Source organism: Amyelois transitella, chromosome 20 (genome assembly GCF_032362555.1).
Source record: "Amyelois transitella isolate CPQ chromosome 20, ilAmyTran1.1, whole genome shotgun sequence".
NCBI lineage: Eukaryota > Metazoa > Arthropoda > Insecta > Lepidoptera > Pyralidae > Amyelois > Amyelois transitella.
The window spans coordinates 5,195,559-5,219,174 of record NC_083523.1 but is presented as its reverse complement, the minus strand read 5'-3'; the positions used below and the strand labels follow the sequence as shown (position 1 = coordinate 5,219,174).

The following is a 23,616-nucleotide window of genomic DNA, read 5'->3' as shown; positions in this document are numbered from 1 at the left end:
TATGTTTTTATTCTCTTAACAGCTGAAGAGTCCTTCGTGCCTCAGGCCTTAAGCTGCGTCTGTATGCGTTATGTTATCTGCGTTATGCGATCTCGCAAAAAACAGTCACGGCGGTGCCTACGGTGCCGCAGTCTTGTCTGTCAGATTTGATTCAAGTGCCCGAACAGAGACGTTATTTGGGAATACGGATGCTTTTTAACGAATGCCTGTGACAAGTATACCATTGCATTAGTTGGAACGGTTGGCAAGTAACCAATTCGATATCATTATAAATGGGCTGCTTTACAGAATTTTTTAAACTTACGACCCGTTACAAATTGGGCGTACCTAATAGTATTGTAAATATAGGGACAACAGAAAAAGTGGATGAGATGTTATCATAGTGTGGGTGTATTGACTTCTAGTCCCGCAAATTTTATATTCAATGGTACCACATTAACTAGCAGTCTGCTTCCCATCGAGCCGTAATAAAATAGATATAAAACCTAGGTACAAAAGGTAGGTATTATGATTATGTCGGTATTTTCTTATTGCCTTTGTAGTTTGTGTTTACGAATTTTTTGTATATTTTATCTAAGTAATGCAGCCGAAAATCGTTCGTGACCTTGATGATATCAGCCGGTTAAAGCTACTTTAAACCCTGGCTAACGGGCTACGAGAGCGTATGATGGTGTGATAAACGGCCCAAAAACGAGATCCATTCCACGCTAAGATCTTTGTGTGGACATTTCGGTATTGTAGGTACCCACTTAAGTTAGTAAGAGAGGAAAGATAAGACATTGCCTCGACAACATTGATGAATAACAATCTGAAGGCCTGGAACGATGCCCGAACGATCAAAGTGTCAGTTTAGGAATAGGGTTAGGTACGAAACAAAATTCAAATATTTTTTTTCTCATTCCTAACATAACCCACGATCGGATAAGGATCAAGATAGTAATATAATTCGAAGTAGGTCCCTACTGGTACCTAGTTCTATATTTTTAACTAATAGCTCTGCACATGTGATATCCTATGTGGGAGCTATACTTATACGACATAATTATTAATAGAGCTAATACGGTACTAGGTATTCCTAATGATATATTTGTTTGCCCTACGCGACGCTGCCCATCTTCGAAAGCTAAGAAACAGTAGCCTCTGACTTATTGCCAGTTGCGAATGACAGTTTAAGATAAACAATAATTAGGGAATCTGTCGCCTGACGCAATTCGCAGCTGCCGATCGTGGTTACCGCGACCTAAATAAATGTTATGGAATTTTGTGTGCCACTACTTTTATTAATGCTGTTCCGATACATTTCGACCTTAGTCAGGTCACCTTACCGACGGCCTAAAGCCATCCTTTATCGTAGATAGGGTTAGATGCGACTAAGGAAATAAGCACATCCAAATGTGGAAGCTAGAGAACAAAACTAGCCCGGCACTAGAATTTTATACACATTATCTACTTACTTCGTATTATCTATAAACAATATACCCGTACCCAATATAAACAGGTACCCAAGGTTCTGTATCATAATAAAAGCTGATTAATACGGTAATAACCAGAACCATTTACCGCCACCTAAAAATATTTGAAGGGAAATGCCGAACGCAAATGACTATTTCCAGTTGTCACCACTGGAAGTACCTACCTGAGGCATGACCATGACTGAAGCTGAACAAATATTCTGTGATCTTTGCATTATCGAGGAATTTTATCGGCATTTGGGTAACTAATAATGCATAGTCTGTTATTGATATGTGTTTTGAATGTCAGTGGGCCATGAGGGCCACGGCACGGCGCACATCACGTCGCGTATCCCGCATGCCGTCAATGCGTCAGGCGGCGCGGAATGCGCGCGCAGTTTGATTCAAAGCGCCAATACCGTGCTGCAAGTCGACCACGCGCCTCGCTCTGCCGAATATCGACGCGCAAACGTGAACACACACCCGGAATATTGTTCAAAAATAGTGATCAAATCCACATTTTGTGAACAACAAAACAAAAACATCTGAGGAGACCGCTAGTGGTTGGAGACTCCGCTGTGTTGGAATATAATTTTTAAACGATTTGAGTAAGTTTGTTTATCCGTTTTAATATTAATATAACGGAAATTATTTAAGAGAATATGTTATCAATGCAAATAAGTCACATTTAATCGATCAACAGCTATCATTTTAATTCTTTATCCTAGGTACTTGGCTTGGTCGGTACCTACCAAGCAGTTATCTCGCCAATAAAAAAGAAAATCGTTCAATACAAACATCACTTCCATTCCAACTCAAAACATACTTATCTGAACTTTAAAATTATACCTACATGATACAATCATACATTCTAACCAATATCGCTTTTATCAACTTTTATGTATAAGTATAAATAATTGAATGAACTGACGACATAAGCTTATAACAAAATATCTCTTCGTATCAAAATTCACCATATTCTCCAAGGAGCATAGGTATCTAGGTATGTCTACCGAAAACAATTCACTTTGTCACCGACAAAAATGGAACGTGTTTTTAGGTACCTACTTATGTAGGCACCCGTACTTAAAGATCTTATTTTATTACAAGTCAGCACGACTATTTTTACTCATAAGTTATTTATTTTCAAATGAATTTGATAGATACTGATACCAAAGCGAAGTACTTTCTTTCCTAAAGTACAGTTAATTTAATTTCGTAGATACTACTCTACACTATCAATACTTGATATACTTTTAAGAATAATTCAAGATGCAGTCGCTTCAATTAAATTTTAGTTTGTAAAACATTTATAGTGCTCTTCCTCCTCTTTTCAACAAGCTTTCTATCGATTTTTATTAATTTATGTTGGTGTTTTTGTTCTTAAGTCCACAGGTAGTGATCAAATAGTCCTATTTTACTAAGTATTCCGGAAACCACACGTAACGTTTATTTGTTTAATAATAATTGTTGATCTAACCGATATTTGTGTTGCACGCTAGTTGTATTGTATTCACTATGATGCAGGCGATGTGTGTTTGCATTTCTCTCAGTAAATTTACGATGGTATGTTTTGGAAAACATAATTCGTTTACAAATATACCGCGAAACCGTCAAGAATTGCGGCTATGAGAATTTCTCTCTTAAATCCGGTCAAATTTACATTAAATATTATACCCATTAAGTAGGACCTGGTGACAAAATAATTAATGTCCAGCGTCCCACCACGGCTTCACCCATGGTACATGGCTATAGCACCCGTAGAAAATGGAAGTACCTAAACAGCTGAACTTGGCCTTTCAGTCATTTCTACCTCGCAAGGGATATACGTAACAATATAATAAGTATGTATGTATAATGAGGGTAACTTTTAAACGCTGAAAGGCTTTTCATGATCGGTTCAGTATTTCCGAAGATTAGCTATAGCCCTGCCAAACAAACTTTACCACTTTAGAACGTTAGTATAGTATACAACCGATAATTATTACGATGACAACTAGCCTAGGCTAAATCCAACTTGGCATCAACCCTCTTTTAGAATATGGATGTCCAGTTATTGTTATATTAGTTCTTTCATCTTTTCACCATCATCTACGACCTCCACTGTCGTCACAACCATTGCCACTGTCTTCCAGCTTCACTATCATATGATGGCGATTTCCTTTAAATTTAAAGATCCGTTAACTAATTGGTCTTATCAAATGACTGATACAATCTTATACCAGTGATTTGAGACGAGTTTTATGCTTATTTGTTGAAAGACAGATTACGAAGCTTCATTCGTTTTTTATGAAGATAATTATGTAGGAAACTTCGCAAAAATGTAGTATCTGCTTGCCCTTCCGGGAAGCAAGCGTGTCCTTTTGTATTACCTATTCTGAGGCTTTGGCGTAGATATGTGCTTCTGTATCAGCTCTTGTTTTTCCTGGTTGATTATAGAATAAAACGAATCAGCGCTGATAAAAAAATTGCAATCGGTAAACGGCAGTCTTATCACAGTGGGTAAAAAGGCTATCAAATATCAAACTTCATTATCCGTTATCATGTACTTACTAAGTGATAACTCCTCAGGTTTAACTCGGATATTTACCTTATCTTATAATGTAGCTATAGGAATGGAATCGGTTATAGATTTGCAACATAGAATCATAATACTAATACGAATTCTATGATTTTATTTTGCACTATTATAATTTTGTGACGGTACGGTAGCTTTAGGCGTACCGTCTAATGATATCTCATAAAAAATTATCCCAGCCCTTGACTTGATTAACTTTTACAATCTGCGTGGAAAAAGGAGAAGCTGATACACACCATCTTTTTTCTTCGCTGCTAGACTAGAATGCAAGCTTGCTAAATGAATCTGCTTACTCCCTTAATAGTTTTTTATGACACCCACGAGGAAATCATTCAAAAATTCCGGGAACAATTCGGCATTGAGAATCATGTGTTTTTGAGAAGAAATAAAATATCCTTACAGATTTGTAACAATTTTAGAGGGATTATAGAGGTACCATGCCAAGTCCACGCCGTGAGAATGCGGTTAAAGCGTAGTGGGAATGGAATCTATTATTTTGCTCTTTTGTATTGATTATCTTTAGGATTTACAAAACAAGATTGAGATCCAGAGGTCTTCAAGATAAAAGATCCTAACGACTACGCAAGGCGTAATGTGCGTGGTGAACCCTCCCTAGAATAGTATAGAACTACACAAGCCAAGTGACAGTAAAGAGATTTTGTATTCAAGAAAGGATGCACTCCTCCCATAATGCTGCTCGTATAGCCGACAGTTGGTAAGGTCATGGTGGTGGGATAGTGACCGCCTATGTCGACAATCAACTACAGAATAAACATGATGTTCATATACATATAAACAAAACCTAGGGGAATCAAGTTCTTCTGCAGTCGACTTACATACGAAAGAAGGTAATGGAGGTGGCAAATTTTTTGACTTTTGAAACAAACGATGTTCATGACCTTCAGAGACGATAGTAATCGGGAGATTACCGGGGAAAATATCTTTAAGTCAGTCTTAACTATAAAAGGTGTTAAAATTATCCTTAAATCAGTCCTAACTACAGGTAGTAAGTTTACAGTATTGACAGAGCCAATAGTCTTGAAAAGACTGAATGGCCACGTTCAGCTATTTGGCTTAATGATAGAATTGAGATTCAAATAGTGACAGGTTGCTAGCCCATCGCCTAAAAAAGAATCCCAAGTTTGTTATTTGTTAGTTGCCTATCCCTTAGTCACCTTTTACGACATCCATGGGAAAGAGATGGAGTGGTCCTATTCTTTTTTGTATTGGTGCCGGGAACCACACGGCACTGCCTACTTAATTATAGAATAAAACTTTGGGTCAAACCTTTTTTTTTTCAAAACAAATTATTTAGAAGGCTTGATCTGCATAATCGTTTTTTTTTAAATTTCGTAGCATATTACTTTACTATGGAAAGTTTGGAATATTTTATTAACATGGACTTTCCTATTGCATGAGAATCGGACACCAGGGTATAGATTTAATTAAAGTAATGACATACCTACATACTCTTTTACAGTTTTCAATGAAGAGTTTAATGATGGTTATTCCTTTATTTTATTATGATTTATATATATAATAATTATTACTTGATATGTCCGAGACTTCACTCCCATAAAATATCTAACATATTATACAAAATTTCATCATTCCATAATGATGAAAGATTTTACCGCTGAATTCATAATATTAATTTGTAAGGGGCCCATATCAATTTTGCCCTGGAGTTCCTACCTCCCTAGTTACAGAGCTACATCACTGTCCATCGTAATATCTAATTTCAAACATGACTGTGTTTGTTTTAAAATAACTCTAGTCTTCATAAAACGATTTATCTAAGCGGTATATTATTATTTTTTACAAATATCTCCGAAAGCAACGATTTTGACATTGATTGACAAAATAAAGATAAATTGACAAATACTTGGCAGGGACCCTGAACATTCAAAATTAAATTACAATAACTACCTCCTACGTAATACATATAGACACCTATTTTTTTTTTTGACAAATTACACAGATTGAGTTAGCCTCGAACTAAGTTCGACATACAGTTATAAACACCTATAAACCTAGGTACTTACGCTGTTTACATTACACAAGCAAGTTAAATCATTGTCAAAAAATAATTTCGATAAGTATTCTTTACATTACCTGGTTAATCAAGCGGCGCTCGGTGTTTTTACATTATCACAAATAGTAAAAACAAAATAATTTATATTGAAAATCGAACCTGGGTTCCCCGACATGAAAACCGATCGCTCTGACCACCTGCACTAACAGTTCGACGGAAGTAGCTCTGAACGATTTCTAGCGACCATCTCACATGGCAAAATGATTTTAGGTGAAAATATAGGAAAAACTAATTTTCCTGGACGTGATATCCAGCTAGATCGATATATTACCACATATATTTCATAATACGAAATCGTTAAGGCCGTTTTCGAGAACGTGTATAACAAGACATATAATATATATTTTTATATATATCATCGATATATCCAAACATTGCTCGTTTTATAGTATAGGCAGAGAGTAAAGAATATATTATCACAAATATAAGGTATAAATTCATATATTAAATAATAATTGTTAATTAATTTCTGAAATGTATTCTCTAGACTATAATTTTAATAGTAATAGTTATCTTAATATGTATATTGTTGTAATAATAATAAATAACACTCGCCTGTTTGCTTGAAAGTTGTGTTCACCTGTAATTGGGTTGCATGCTAGCACATAAATTGAATGTTACTCCTAAATTTATTTCATGTAACCTGTTGGTGTACCTAAATAAATAAATAAAATAAAAATATTATATTTATAATAGCAAATTAATTAAGCCTTAATGAGCTCACAAAAAAACTTTTAACTATTTTCAAATTGTAAATTAGATTACACTGGTCAACAAAAAGAATAAAGTTGGTTGTTTCCTGAGATTTTTTTTGTTTCTGTTTTAAATTGACGCGTATTTATCAAATACGGCAGCCATTTTCTCTAACAGCTTTTGTTTTTGAGTTATAGCTAACTACCCTCACTTGATATTTTTATTTAGATTTTCGTTTTTTTTCGGGTACTAGAACACATTTTGTTGTCGGTTTCGATATGGCTTCCTCAAGAAGATGTTGTCTGCTTAATCCAGATTGTTTTTGCTATATTTGTGGTGAATATGTATTTAAAAAATATCGAAAACCTATATTGGACTTTGTGAAAACTGCGTATCATCAGTATTTTAAAATAAAATTGTGTAATCAGGACAAGCCATGGGTTCCTCATATTGTTTGCCAGAAGTGTGTAGTATGTCTACGGTTGTGGTCCAGTGGAAAAAGAGATGGAACAATGTTCGAAACACCAATGATTTGGCGAGAACCTCAAAACCATCATAACGACTGCTACTTTTGCGTTGTGAAAATAAACGGAATCAATCCTGGAAATCGAAGTAAGTGGCCTTATGCCAACTTAGCTTCTGCTCAACGACCTCAATTAAGATCACGAGAGGTACAACCCAGCACATCTAAATCTTCTGATGATCCAAATATTTTCTTTTTCGCAAGTTTCCAGGATTAAGCAAAGAAAAATTGAAAGCAGGTATTTTTGATGGGCCACAGATTAGGCAAGTCGTAAAAGACCCCAATTTTGTCGAATCAATGACTGAAGTGGAATCCAAAGCTTGGAATTCATTTGTTTTGGTTATGAGTAATTTCCTAGGCAACAAGAAATCTGACGACCATGGTAAGCTTGTTGAGAGCATGCTATCAAACTTGCAAGAGCTAGGGTGCAACATGAGCATAAAAATCCACTACCTGCACTCGCATATAGACCAATTTCCTGAAAATTTGGGTGATTTTAGTGAGGAGCAGGGTGAAAGATTTCACCAAGATCTTCGGACAATGGAAGGGCGATATCAGGGAAGATGGGACTCACATATGATGGCGGACTACTGCTGGAGTTTGAAACGAGATCTACCTAACGTCGTTCATGCAAGAAAATCATATAAAAGATCATTTGATAGTGTTTAATAGATATTTTGTTGAGTATGTATTAGTTTTTTGTCTTTATTTGGTCGAAATTATGAAACTGTATATTTCAAAAAGTAAAGCTGTTGGCAATCTCACAGTATTTTTTTCATAGTCAGGACCATAGAAATAACCAATAAGAGAGAAAAAAATGAAGGAAACCAGAATCGTGTTGACCAGTGTTATTATTCTTCAGGGAACAACAAATAACCTTACCTAAAATAAAGGTTTTTATATTCCTTGACATTCAAGCACTAGGCAATATAACTAATATTACTTCGTTTATACCAGCCTACCTACAAACTGGATGGCGTGACAGTTTGACATTGATAATAAGGTAACCAAAGTTGATAATAAGGCAAAAAAATAATCCCAAATTTTTAATCCCTCGCCTTGACTGCGCGAGAAACTTTCTGTAGATCAATGTGTTTATTCCCTTAGTCGCCTTTTTCGACATCCATGGAAAAGAGATGGAGTGATCCACTTGTACTTATTTTTCATCATCCCGTTTATATCGCAATACTTAGAGCGTCGGTGGTCGAATCGGTAAGGTGCCCGGTTAAAAATGCGTGATGCGCATCAGGCACAGGTTCAATTCCCACTTTGGTCATGTACCAATAACTATTTTCAAAGTTATATACATTAGTTTCAATACCACCCGATGCTCTAATGGTGTCCATGATGGGTCAGATTCCCCTGTAAAGTTTGCGAGGTCAGATGAGAGTCACTTTTTGTAAAATCCTAACCAGGATCCGTGGTCAAAAGGCGTACCTACCCCGGGCTTCTTTCCAGAGTGAGGAGGATGCAACTGCGACTAAAGCCAGGAGTAAGAAGAGACTTACTGACCAAAGAAATGCTCAGTCTTGAAGCCGATTAAAAATAATAATATATTTCAAGATTAACTAGTTACGTAGGTACTATATTGACTTTACGATATCCATTATAAAACGATGTTAAATTTGGCGCATTTTTATCGTTTTCCACATGAAACGCGTATTCAGGCCACTGCGCCCAAAACAATAATAATTCGGTATCAATTAGGGCGTGCTTTTGTTTACAGTTCACGTGTGTGTTCGAAACGTGTTAGCTAGTGCCACATGAAACAAATGAATTTAACACACCTTCAGTTTACTTCAACGAAAAGTTACGAACGTTCTATAGATTAGGTATTTATTGACTTTTAGTTTTTAAAATTTGACTATTACTGCGGTTACGACATTGTTGACATATCTAACAAAAAACATTGATAGATTTTTTATTTAATTTGCAACAAACATTCCCTAACTATGTAATATGGTTCCTATGGTTAATAAATGATTTTCTTCTCATGACTAAAAAACCATTTCAGTAAAACAAATCAACATTGTTTATCTTTATTTTAGTACTTCAGAAATGGACTGTAGTTATCGATCTTCACTTACAGTACTCGGCAGCTTGCATCGTTCACTTCATGCATATTTTATAACCAAAGTAGAATATCAAACTTCAAGAAAATTACAAATTATTTATTAGTAGTAAAGTAACCCTAGAACAACGCGGACTTCCGTCATGGAAAGCCCTGCGTTGCTCTAAGTGTACAAAGAAACAATAATTATGTACAAATTTCCTATAAAACAATAAATTAAAGGCTCGTTGAGATCTTTTATTGTCACCTTTTTTCAGGATATGATAGATGTAGACACTTTACCCTAAATCAAGCAGGTGAAAAGTATGACTGATTTTTTTCGTTTATCGCCAAACTGATTTTATTTAGCTTATTTTATTACTTTGTTCAGGATTTAGTCCGGTGAGAATCCTTAAAAAAATCCTTAGTATTAAAAACTAGGTTTATTTGGCATTTTCTACCACAACTTAGTTCAGCTAAACCTATTTAGTAGGTAATCTCGATTCTGTGTTAATTAATCATCTTTCCTCTTATGTAGCAGTTCTTTAGTTTTTAAATTTCCTAATCATTGTACTTATTTGTAAACAATTAAACATAAGTATATAATTGATCATATCTTAGATGCCTTATTTCCTACAAGAAGGTACAATGAAAATAAACTGCAATGAAAATATATTTTTAGGTAAGATAAGAACTTTTATTCGAAATTCTTAAGGATTAAAATTAAACATATTGAATCCGTATTTAATTCCACTTTTGGTTTATTTAGCTGAGTTGGTGTGAATCATACAGTGATGTGTGTTGTATAAAGTTATTACAATCGCGTTCATATAATGTACATAGGAGGGTATTGTATTGTGCCGTAATCGTTTGTATTCAGTACTAAACATATAATGATAAAGATTACTTCAGTGGTACATACTCATACGGCGACTGTTCATCATTCTTTGACATAGAAAATCAAATAAATATCTTATTAGCGAATACCTACCTTTTTATAAGGTTGACACGATTGGTAGAGCCTTAGGCTATACGCCCTCTACCAATCATGTCAACCATATAAAAAAGGACCTGGAATATTCATTAATTTTTGACTGAATTTGGCCTACTTTTATAAAGCAATCCAAGTTTTTACTGAAATTCAGTTAAATACCACCTTTTTAAAATCGAATGCAGAAACTGACTACTTTCTGTTTAAAAATTTTCAATAGTTTGTTAAAAAAGAAATTGATGGCCGCTGGTTTAAAATCTCAATTCGAGTGAGACTGTTGGCCCTATCTATCGCGTAAGGAATAAAGACGTGATTATATGTATGTATGACAGTAGCTCACAATTATTAGAATTAGATCTCATCTCAACAACTCGCCAGCTAGGGTTAGGTCCTCTTATTTATGGATGTCAGAAGGGACGGAAGTCGCTTCAGAATCGAATAAAATTGATTTATTTTCCAAATTGGATACAAGGTATCACTTATTGACGTCACATCACTTAAATCTAATTATAACTTACGCTTCCAATGTACATGTGTAGAAGAAGCGACGGAACACACTACACTGCAACGTTTTCACCGGACGTCAATTAACAAATACTTAGCTTACCCATTCGACGTCCTGACCATACGCATTTCTCACAAGAGGAACGCACTAGGTACCTACGACATGCGCCCACCGTTTCCATGGTTAAAAACGATACATAAAGTAGCTAGGTATGCACAGTGTGGAACCTATACCTATGGTACCTATTATACTAGAATTACCGAAACAAATCTTTTTTCACACTTCCATGATCTTTTAATTTAAATATAAGTGTTCGCTTTTTACTGCGGATATTTATGTTTTGCGTAACACAAATAACACAAACGGCAATTTACGTTATGTACCTGTTGGTCATTCGTCACGGTCGCATAATTAAATTCTTTGATAGTGTCAAATTACTTTATTGCAGCAAATGTAAAGAGTGAAAGCTCTATGTGTACCTACCTATTTACTTGAAAAAAAAAAGGTTTAAAAACTTACTTGTAATAAGAAGCGTTGTTAAATTAACTTTTACTTTTTCTGCTTTCGTTATATGATAATTTTGTTCTAATATGTAATTAGGTAGCAGCATTTTGCTACACAACTATTCTTATTTTGAATTTTACACCTAAGCTTTGTACAACGTTATACGAAGGACACAAAATATAATAATTTACAATTAAAAAGTATGATACGATATGAAAATTGGTTATGTTCCTTATTTCAGTACCTACCTATTAGTTTCTATTTCTTTCAATTACCTTCATTTTTCATGAAACTCATCCAATGAACTGCGAAGGCACGAGCCAACTTCGAACAAATTTATAGTTTATTCAGTAGGTAGGAATAATGCTACTTGGGAAACTAAATTAACTTAATAAAATATGTAACACCAATACTTACTTACTTCCTGAAGAGTTTGTTTGTTTGAACGCGCTAATCTCAAGAACTACTGGTTCAAATTGAAAAATTCTTTTTGCGTTGAATAGACCATTTATCGAGGAAGGCTTTAGGCTATATAGGTAACATCACACGCTGCAACTTTAAGGAGCGAAGAAATAATGGAGAATGTGAAAAAATGGGGGAAAATTATTCATTTTTGAGGGCTTCAATGATGCCCAAAATAACTAATCCACGCGGATGAAGTCGCGGGCACAGCTAGTACGATATATGTAGTATCATAATAGACATTCCACCCATAACAGCTAAGTACTTATAATCGTTTAAAAAACCGCCGTAGTGCGAGTCGCACCCGCGCACTAAAGGTTTCGTACCATCATCACGTTTGATACCTTAATATGTATGTATTTTTATATCAAATGACTACCTGTTTACTAAAATGGGCCAAAAAAATTCTTAAAAATTATGTTTGATATATGGATTTTAGCCCCCTTTACTAATTATTTTATTGCTATTAAATTATAAATTTGTTAAAAACATATATATTATAGTAAATATTCTGTGAATATTTTAATCGTCTGCCTTTTACCGCGTTACTATAATTGAGAAAAAAATTCCAAAGAAACACTTTTATTGGGCATTATTATTAATCCCCTCAATATTATTTGTCAAACATTATTTTTTGAACACCTAGCAATGTTAATTTGCTAGGTAATCGTTTTATAGACGTGTAGAAGCAGGTAAATTAATTTTAATTCTGAATGATTAATTATTATTGTCGCGGTAATTTATCAAACAAAATGAACCAAATGTCGAACATAAAGCGATAACGCAAGCAAACTAAAGATCAAATTACCTGTGATAAGGCTTATCAACGCCGGCGTTTTTAGATAACGTCAGCCTCTAATGAGAGGAATACCTAAATTTATGGTCTCTCGTTTTGTAAACAGAATAAAATGTTCCATCAATATTTTCACTATACTATTATGTAGGTTATAATGGTTTCTCGTAGGTATTATTTCAATTGATGAACACAACTTTGTTCTTTAAATAAAATCATACTTACTAGCTTTCACCTCGACCATCGCTAATGTAGAAATTCCGAAAATATTTCTATCATTTTACGTGTTTCCTAGGGCAGCTAGCAGTTGCTTGATTCGCAAATCTCTGGTTGATCATATTTTCTTAGCTTAAAAGTACATCAATATTATAGGTATGTGTATTTTAAACCCAAGATATGTATATTTCACAGAAAAAAGTGACATATATTTATATTTTGTTATGTCAGTGAACCCGTATTTTTACTAACAAGTTGAGCGCACTGCGACAAAACGGTACCAAATTAGCATGCATGCACGACATAGCCGACATCTAGGTACCGATAACAAGTAAAACTAAGTTCGGAGACCTACTAATATTTAAATTGACCATTAGCCAGCCACTTTAATGTAAATACATACAATTGATTATTGAGATTGCATTAATCTTCTAAGTGGCTTTCTCTCTAAATCTTCTCCAACTGTTCTTAGTCGACTCTTCTTTAACTATCCCGAATGCGGGGCAAAAATATAACCTACCTACTGAAAGTTCACGCATTGACTTGTTTAGGTAACGTGTATGTCAACGCCGTTTAATGTTCACCTTTAATAAAAAAAATAAAATTTGAGACGCTCCATCCGTTTATGAGCTATGTCACAGACAGACACGTCAAACTTATAACACCCCTCTTTGTACGTCGGGTGTTAAAAATATACTAAAATTACTGAAATCAGAAACGTCTAGTGACTGGAGGATTTTGGTGTGAAAAAAAATTATTAATCGCACATCTTTATCCCTTACAGGGGTAGACAAAGCCGGTAGTCACAAGATATTTCAGTTGCATGAAATTTCTACCTGACACGCAATTAAAGAAGCGTAATAGAAAGCAAAGAGAACAATTTTGGGAACTTTTGTCTGTCTGGTACATTACAACGTTTAAACTACTCAACGGATATGAATGCGTTGTTTTCACTGGTAGATTACATATAATTAGGAGCTTTGTCAAACTTCATTATATCAATCAGGTAAGAGGAAAAAGATAGGTATTATGCTCAATTGATAACTTACTTCAAACACTGCCCTATTAATTTTAAAACAGAATTGAATGCGGCTTACATAAACGTATTTAATTTACATAAGGCTAGAATTTCTACTTTGTTTTATCGATATCAATAAAGACCAAAAGTATTTTAATAAAAAGTGTCAAAATTTTCAGTTTGATATCGAATTAATATAGTGTCTTAAAAAATTGGCACGGGAGTAAAATACTATAGCATTAACAATAAGTCTATTATAGATCTGGATAATTGTAGTTTCCACATGAGAATAGCGACATACACGCAGGCGGAGCCGCGAGCAAGAAGTATATAACATAATAGTGTATGAATTTTCTATAAGAGACTAGAAATAAAATAGGCAGATAAGCTTTCAAGAGTAAATAAGTATCTACCTATTTCAAAGACCTATTTATTCTGGCGGTTAATGGAACTCTTTTCAGCTTGTCATGAGCATAAATAGGTATAACTAGTGAGTCAATATATTGACATAATATTGATCTTCCGACATCTAAATATTGATCTATGAAAGTTCAATATGATGTTTCGACTTTAGGCTTAAGGGCTGCGGACTACAGTGCTAAGGCCTACAGTAATGCGTTAAACGAAAAGTTTTGTTATTCATTGTTAATTTAGTTATGTATTAATCTAGTATGGAAGTTGGAGGTGCATAAACAAATTTCTCCTTTTGATCTTCATTTACTAAATTAAAAAGGTTTTTACCTGAGCAGCTGATATACAAGTCCTGGCAATCATTATTATCACGGGTAAGTACACGGTGGTAGAGCGGCATAATAATAGATAAGGGCCACATATGGACAAAAAATAATCCTATCCAGCAATCTACATACCTATATAAAACTCTTACTTACTCTTCATACTTAGTGGCTGACAGGCAGATAACATACAGTCCAAACCATTGGGTCTGGAGATTTGAAATTTTTAAGGCATGTACCTTTTGTGTTCTAGGGGTGCACAAAGAGGGAATTTCCCAGAATTCCCGCGGACATTCTCTAGTTAATTCACAGAATAAATAAATAAGTCCTTCACAGGTTCTTCATTATTCGCACTATGAACCTTAGCGACTGTGGGTGCAACTAAAGAAAAGAACACAAAAATGAGAGAGCAATTAAAGCAATCTCTCTCTCATCTTCGCATGTTCCCAGATGTTTGTGCATTCCTCTAAGTTTACACTTAGAGCCAGCAAAGAGTAAAAAACACACATACACGAAAAAGTACGTGTGGATAGTACACATTCTTACAAATTTTCGCGTTTATAATATTGGTAGGAAAGGTACCTTAACTGATTCGCGAAAGGTGTGATTATACTTTTGCCCTACAAGATATTCAGATAATATGGGCTGTTACTTCAAAAGAAATTATGATATTAGGCCTAATATTGTGGAGTATCTTTAGGATCTCATAGATTCGTCGAAAAAAACAATAGGCAAGCGGCTTGCAGCATGATATCCAGCCGGCAAATAATGATGCAAATTAGTTAATTTACTATTCAAATAGGTACCATTGTATTCGATATTAGAATACTTATAAACCGGTCAAGTGCGTGTCGGGCCACGCGCATTGTAGGGTTCTATTGTTGTGAATGCCAACTGTGTACTGTGTACTCACAAATAGGTTTTAAAAGCGAACCCCAGAACGATGGTAACTAAAGTGGTAACTAAGACTAACGAAAGAAAACGTTAACACGTTCCGCTGCTTTTCAATTAGTGTTATCATTGTTAAACTTGTTATAATTTTATGACTAACATACAAATTTACTTTAAAGCCAGACATATCAGTAACTGATCTCTATATGCATGCAGGTTTTTTAACGATACTCCTTTCGTTATATAACTCAAATATACTAATTTTCAGATGTTAAGAATCGAGCGATAGTCCGTTAGTGATGGGCGTGCGAAGCGGGCGGATTAGAGGCCACAGAACGGGCGGATAGCGGAGAGCAGGTGAGGTGAAAACAAATTCAATTTCTTATTATTCCTATTCTTCTTTATCTTGCATTTCCCTAAAAGGTTTCCCTAGTGGATTCTATTTTATAACAAAAAGCGCAGAAAAATTCAGTTTAATATTTATGTGAAGTACCTAATGTAAAGTTTTGTAAACTTTACATTAGGTACTTCACACGCCCTACGTAAAATGACGCAATTTAACAGCAAAACAACTGAAATGGACGTATAATTGCCGAAGCCGCATCAACCAGTATACTTATCACTTTATTGTCGAAGACGTGTCTAAGTTATATATTTTTATGACTGTGGACTTCAAAAAAATTTCAACGTAATTACACTATACGCAGTCGGCATGTGGTTGCGGGCTGCGCGGGCGCTGAGAAGCGTGCGGCGGGCGATATTGCTTCTGCCGCTGGCGCTGACCGCACTGGCGCTGCTGCTGATCCCGCGCCCGCCGCTACTCGACCATCCCGAACGCAGCCCGAGCCCGCCGGCGCCGGCGCCGCCACTGCCCGTCGAACACCTCCAGGTAAAACAGTTTTGTTATATCAACACTCACATCTTCTTCATCTTAGCTTTAGTCCCGGTTACATCCTCACCACTCTGGAAAGAAGCCCGGGGTATTTGACCGTGGATCCGGGATAGGTTGAGTCAGGTTTTTGATGCAGAATGTAACCCTGTAGCAACGCACACCATTCTTCTGACACACAAATCACGGCTTTATCCCTTATGAGGTAGACGGAGCTAACAGTTCCAAGCTCAAGAAGCACAAGAAAGAGAAGAAGCGATCCTAGTGTTATAAACCGTTGATTAAAAAATAAAGAAAAAAGACGTTCTCTTTCCCGGAGGGGTAGGCAGTGACCATACCTCATCCACATTCATATTAAACGCTCTTCATGCAACCTTGACTTTGCAGTTTACAATATTTCATTAAAAGAGGTCATATTGATTTCAGAACATATTAATAGAGAAAGATGATTCGGAAGAGAGAGACGATATCCATGACGAAGACGAAGTCTCTAAAAGACCGTGGTACATGCGTGGCGGGGAACAGATGCCAAAGAAACACGACCCTGACTTAGATCTCTTTCCTGAGGATGCTCCTGGAGACGACAGGTAAGTCAGTTTCACTCTTCCAGACTGAATCAATGAATGGCAAAGAGGGAAGCATTGTCACCTCTGGCGCATGGGCGGCCCTGATTGAACTGAGGCGAAGAAGGCAAAAAGTAAGTCATGGAGCTAATATCAATCAGAAACACAACAGCCATTGCGTATTGGAAAAAACTTAATTTAGAAGGACTGTACTGAACGTCAACGTCACGAGCACAAGTATGCACACACTTTTACTTCATTCTCCTGGCACACTCTAAATACTTAACCTGTATCGGATCGATTATAGTTACACACACAGTTGAATCTGCAGGTTTCCTCACGATGTTTTCCCCCACCGTAAAAGCATCCGTTAGTATTCAAACTAATGAATATACTTAATTTAGAAAAAAGTCATCGGCGCATAGCCGAGGTGGGATTGGGAAACTTAATTTAGGACTATTTGTACTAAACGTGAAAGTCTTATTACATGGTATCCTACAAGGTATGCACAGACTTTACTTATGACAGCAATAATAAATATTATGTTGTACATTCTATCAAAATATTACTGTACTGTGTAATGGCTTGTACAAGTACGTAATGACGGTTATTAGGTATGTGCAAATAATAGTCGTCTAATAAATTATCGATATATCCACAATGTTATCTATTCGTAGACAAAACAGTGAATAATCGTGTTCATAAAAGCGCGTTTACATTACAATCTTAGTTTTTAATCAAACTGTATAAAATTGGGTTCAACAAGCCAATGCTAGAAATGTCTTATCAGGCAATAAAAGTCCATGAAGTGTTGAATTATAAAGATTACACGACGTTGAAGAGTTTTGCTAACCTACATACTTATGTTGTGTCAACGGTCAATTGCAACGGATACGTTTATGTACGTTATGATGCTACTATACAATACAAGACAAATTATTGTTTCGGAAGTAATAGCAATATTGTTATAAAGAGTAACAAACAACTTAATAATAAGCTTTAACTAAGATACCATACCCATATCAATCAATAAGTCCTTAATATAAAGAGCCTTTTTAAATAAATTCACGTTACCTCATCTACTTCAGAGTTGTGCAGCAATTGATGTACAAGTTACCAAACGAAGACGTACCTGTGAAGCTGATACTGCTCGCCAATGGACTAGGTGCTTGGGGAGTGTCAGCAGGCCGCACGGAGTTCGTGAGGAATAAGTGTCCTGTCAATCGCTGTCACATAACTGCTGACGCCCGCGATGCTGCCACCGCCGACGCCATCTTGTTCAAAGATCACCATACTCCCTTCAATGTTCCAAGACCTCTTCACCAGGTAACGACTTTAGAATAGCTCAGCTTATATTATAGCTTTTACACGAATAATAGTAATTTATGAGATCATTCACAACTTCATAAAAATTAAAGTGTTCGCGATGAAAATAAATGCGCTTTTTTTTCAGATTTGGATCCTTTACTACCTAGAATGTCCGTACCACACCGCGTCGCTACGGCCGGCTTCTATAGATGTGTTCAACTGGACGGCAACTTATAGACGGGACTCCGACATAGTGGCGCCCTACGAGCGGTGGGTGTACCACGACTCTTTGGTTACTGAGAATAAGATGGAGAGGAATTACGCCGCTAACAAAACCAAAAAGGTATGTAGGAGTTACTAAATATTGTTTGCGTTTATGCATACTCGTAATAGTATACCTATACTTACTAATTATTTAGGGTTTTTGTCTCACGTACATCGTGGAAGAGTATCTACTTGTTTATAAGACGACATTTTTAGGGTGGTGTAGGGAATCAGGTAGGGAATTTCTTTCTCATGGTCCATCGGCCCGGATTATGAATATATTTTTTTTTTCTAGGTCGCGTGGTTCGTGTCAAATTGTCACGCTCGCAATCGCCGTCTGCAGTACGCTCGCCAACTCTCCAAGTTCATATCTGTGGACATCTACGGCGCTTGCGGTTCCCACCATTGCCCGCGGACCGATCCTAACTGCTTGGAAATGCTCGATAAAGAATACAAGTTCTATCTAGCCTTTGAAAACTCCAACTGCAGAGATTACATTACAGAGAAATTCTTTGTTAATGGTCTTCAGTAAGTATTTGAATCTTTAAATAATTTAACTATTTCCATCCATTTGTGTTGTTCTAGGCCTGGGTATCTGTCGACTCAGAGATGAACAACATCTAGATTGAATCGCTTAATTTTGTTAGAAATGGGGTAAAACTTTGCAGTAGAACAAACAGCAGTGGGCCTATTAGTTTAAAGAATATTGTAACATTTGAAATAACGGCATTAGTGTATGTAGGAACACCAACGTTTCGATTTTAAGACTCGCACCTATTGATCGAAAGTTCGTTTTAAATTTCAGACACAACGTATTACCAATAGTGATGGGCGCCCGAGCGTCAGAATATGCGGCAGCGGCGCCCCACAATTCTTACGTCCACGTGGACGAGTTCACCGGGCCGGAAGAACTGGCCGCGTACCTCCGACGTCTGGACGAAGATGACACGCTATACAACTCGTACTTCAAATGGAAGGTAACCCATCTTTGCTCCGTATTACACACCGTTAGGACTATACGAATTTCAGGCTGATTGTTACTAACGATACGAAGGAGCTAAGGAGCTGGCTGCGTATCTGCAATGCCTAGACGAGGACGACACGATATAAGTACAACTCGTATTTCAAATGGAAAGTGAGCCTTGTTTCACATATAGCTTAGTCTATATAAATTTTAACAGCAAGCAAGCAAGCAGTCCGAGCAGGCAAAAGGCCTTTGTTACTAAATAAGCAAGGCTATGCAATGCACTAAGTAGACAAGAAAGATAAACCTTGTTAATAAAAATAATAAATAATTTAACCAGCATTAGACTCATAGCATGTACAAAAACTCCTTAATTTTCAGGGTACAGGCGAGTTCATAAACACATACTTCTTCTGCCGCGTATGCGCAATGGTCCATGCAAATGACCAGCGCAAACGCAGCGCGCACTACAACGATGTGCAGAGTTGGTGGCGGGACGGGGCTTGCACCCGCGGGGACTGGCGCACACAAGACAGCAGGGACAACGGCTAGATTAACACTAACACACTTTCATTGTCAATGTCAGGCCACATCCACTTTGATCGTGAAACTTTATGATCTGCCTATAGTCCCGATTACGCTAATAACGTTCTCGTTGATTTATTATTATACGATTTTATCCTTTGTGATAATATGTGGCCAGTAGTTTAAATTGTAAGTTTAAAGCTCAATGTTTAATTTTCTGTTATCGATAGCATTGGTGACTGATTCGATATCGCGTCCATTATGACATTTATAGTAATTCCTACTTACTACATAAGTACATAAAATGGTCGGAGTAGGTAGTGTACCTACGTACTATTTTGTTATCTACAAGACTTGATATAAAAGCAGTCTAGTATTACAATCGTTCAAGGTAAAATAACATTTATAAGTAACTGGATAAGAGTAAGTACCTAGTTCACACAAGTTTAAAATAAAATTTAACTTGTTGTTTTTAAATAGGTACTACTGAAAACTGACGTGAGTCAACACAGAGATACCTATATATCCATTGTATTACTATATTCATGGACTGTAAGGTACGAAAATAAAACGGATTATGGCTCACGAGATCGTGTTAACGACAAAATCAGCTTCAAGATAATATACAATTTAATTTTTTATAGTTTTCACTTCTTATACCTATTGAACGTACTAAAGTAGGTACCCACTACGTAAAATGGGAGACAGAAAAAATACTTACCGCACAAAAGTGGGATAAATATTATTTGTAAATATTACAATACAACAATACAATATAGTGTACATATGTAGTAATCAATGATATATAAGTAAAAAGTACCTACAAGTCATTTATTTTAATTACTAATCGGCACAAATTGTGGATGAAATTAATTGTACGAGTATGTTCTTAGATATCGGCAAACACCTCAATATAATTCAGGCTCCTACGGATATTACTAGATAACAGCCTAATTTTTTAAACGATTTAGGTATCAACATATTCTAGTCTTAGCGGTTACCATAAACACAACATTAGTTGCTGCTTTGAAATAACAAATAATCGCTGTAATTTAAACAGGCGCCGTTTGTTTCTATCTATTTATTTTGATGTTCTGGAAAAGTTTATCTTATTACCATTCTCTTTTTAATTGTTACCTGAAAGACGCACATCTTAATAAATATAATATTTTATCAGTTGCACAAAATATTTTTGTTGTTTTTGACATCGGTTAGGCAAAGATTTTCTGGCACTTAACCAAGGCTTTTGACTGCATTTCTCTGTAAGTATTTAATTATAATTATAATAGTATAGGTATGATTGTTGCAATTTGTGATACGTTCCACGTGTTTATAGCGTATTAGCTGTTGCCCGCGACTTCGTCCGCGTACATTTCGAGTTGAATCTTGATCATACAGTCAGATACAGACAGACAGACAAAAAATGTAAAAAATTCTCTATCCGTTTCAGTCAAAATATTAAATGTACCTACAGACAAAATATTTTTACTGTTTTATTATATGTATAGATAAGTAGTCAATTTGCTGTTGCAATTTGCAGTGCATTTCATCATTGTTATGTTTGGTTTTTTTTTATTTTAAGGCCAACGTTTGATAAAATTAGGTTTTATTTGTGCATATGTAGAAATACTTAGCTACTTACTATACTTTACGCATCTACATAAAGTCATAGCGTAGTAAATAATAACGAATAAAATGAAGACATCGATTTGTCGATCTTATCGGATTCATGGAAGACTAAATGGAAGGATTTCCATCTCTTTTTACCCATAATTTCTTACCAAAATTAAACAATTTAGGATATGCTAAATACCTACTGTTGATTTTAATGTAGGTAGCCATTTCATGGAAAGACCAAAAACATTTTTGTAATTTTAGCACGTTTCCAGGGACTTTGTTCGATATTATGGGCCCAATGTGCAAAAATATTGTTTGTTACATATACAAAATGTACTTATTTCTCGGAATGTTATTTATTACAATTATATAGAACTATCCTGATCTATACAAACGTACTTAATTATTTATAACACAGGGTATTTATTTTTAAGTTGATTACTGTTTAAACAAATTTATGTTAGTATTTTAACTAGTTTATTGTAACCGAACCAATCATAACCTACTTCAAAGTACTAGGTGTAATCGATCGAAAGATTGTTTTGTTTTATAAATAAAGTTACTAAATAAAGTGTTATGTTGCATTTAAACTTTATCATACATTCCAATAACTACTTTAATAATTTTGCGACATCTTTACCATTTAAAATGAAGAAAACCAAAGAACTTGTGCCTTGTCAATAAGTTACCGAAACGACAACTACCAAGATAAACAAATGAATGTGATTCATCATTACCAGACTGTGAAAATTAAAGCCACAGTCGATTTGCTACTGATGAAAACTCATAATTTTGCTATTTTCATTTCGCAACTTGCTTTAAAGCCTTTAACTCGTCTCGGTGCTCCCTTGGAGGAATTAAGCAGAAATTTAAAGTACAGTGGGCCACATTTATAAGTACTTAAACCACGGTGAAAATGTCTACTACCTAAACTTGTACATAGACCTGATATAGGTAGGCCCACTGGTCATGGCATTTGCAACGTTACGACGTTTGAGCAATCCGAACCCCAATCCAAGCGGTGAGAATTTGAATATGGTGTAATTTGTACACGTAGTTAGATATTTTTTTTTACAATCGTGAGGAATTTAAACTTAAAGATGAATAGAATACTAACAAAGTATTCTACAGTGCATTTATGTGTTTAAGTCATACTTAATTAACTTATTATGAATAAGATAAAAACATCCAAATTAAAGTGGCTGTGTAGAAATTCAGTAATAAGTATGAGCACTAACACCAATGTAAAAATTGTTATCTTTTAATAAATATTTATTATGGAAATAATCGAAAATCAAGTTAAATCTTTGATAAGTTATAAAAATCAGTAATATACCTACTTACATAGCTATCGGGTTTACAATGTTCTTAAATATGTGGAAAATAATATTGATGTACCCGTGAAAAGTCAAACAAAATCCTTGAATTATATCTGTGTGTATATTGAATGGAATAATGAAAAATCTGTCGTGAATACATGTACCTTAATATTGTGGTCAAATTAGTAACTGGGACATCATGCTTGTAATGAATCACTGAAAAATTGTACTTAGTGATCACTTAACTGTTCCAAATAAATTGATTAAAAAATTTAAATGCTTCTTTTATTTCTCAGCTTTTATAATATACTAGCGACCCGCCCCGGCTTCGCACGGGTGCAAAATTATAAATGTTATTATACATAAAAACCTTCCTCTTGAATCACTCTACCTGTTACAAAAAACCGCATCAAAATCCGTTCGTAATTTTTAAGATTTAAGCATACAGACAAACAGACTAAAATAGCGACTTTGTTTTATACTATGTAAGGTACCCGCGGATATCAAGGCCTAGCTAAGGAAAATTGGTAATAAAATGAAAAATATCCAACATAATCAACAACTTTTATTATTAATCAGTCATGTACTTAAATTACTACAAAGTTTAAACAAAAAATAGCTTCTCTAGCTTAAAACCAAAACAATATATAACTTTTTTTTAAA

General features: G+C 35.3%; 2 protein-coding genes across 2 annotated transcripts in view; one reads left to right on the top strand and one right to left on the bottom strand.

Annotated features, from left to right (window-relative positions):
* LOC106131430 (uncharacterized) overlaps positions 1-2,995 on the bottom strand; it is a 35,404-nt gene extending 32,409 nt beyond the window's left edge. The window contains exon 1 of the mRNA XM_060950135.1: positions 2,932-2,995. Within this exon, the coding sequence (XP_060806118.1) occupies positions 2,932-2,995 (64 nt within the window). The remainder of the gene's footprint in view (positions 1-2,931) is intronic.
* Positions 1,749-23,230, top strand: LOC106131629 (glycoprotein 3-alpha-L-fucosyltransferase A). The gene is made up of 9 exons (XM_013330785.2): positions 1,749-2,059; positions 15,773-15,861; positions 16,212-16,393; positions 16,820-16,980; positions 18,045-18,282; positions 18,410-18,607; positions 18,824-19,056; positions 19,334-19,505; positions 19,874-23,230. The coding sequence occupies exons 3-9, from the start codon at positions 16,217-16,219 to the stop codon at positions 20,042-20,044; spliced, it is 1,350 nt and encodes a 449-aa protein (XP_013186239.2). The 5' UTR covers positions 1,749-2,059; positions 15,773-15,861; positions 16,212-16,216; the 3' UTR covers positions 20,045-23,230.
* The last annotated feature ends 386 nt before the right edge of the window (positions 23,231-23,616 follow it).

What these genes read in the sequence shown, in the direction of transcription:
- LOC106131629 (XM_013330785.2), top strand. Translation starts at nt 16,217, where the DNA reads ATGTGGTTGCGGGCTGCGCGGGCGCTGAGAAGCGTGCGGCGGGCGATA. An exon ending in TGCCCGTCGAACACCTCCAG is followed by an intron (nt 16,394 to 16,819) that starts GTAAAACAGTTT and finishes TATTGATTTCAG; the next exon opens with AACATATTAATAGAGAAAGA. An exon ending in TTCCAAGACCTCTTCACCAG is followed by an intron (nt 18,283 to 18,409) that starts GTAACGACTTTA and finishes CTTTTTTTTCAG; the next exon opens with ATTTGGATCCTTTACTACCT.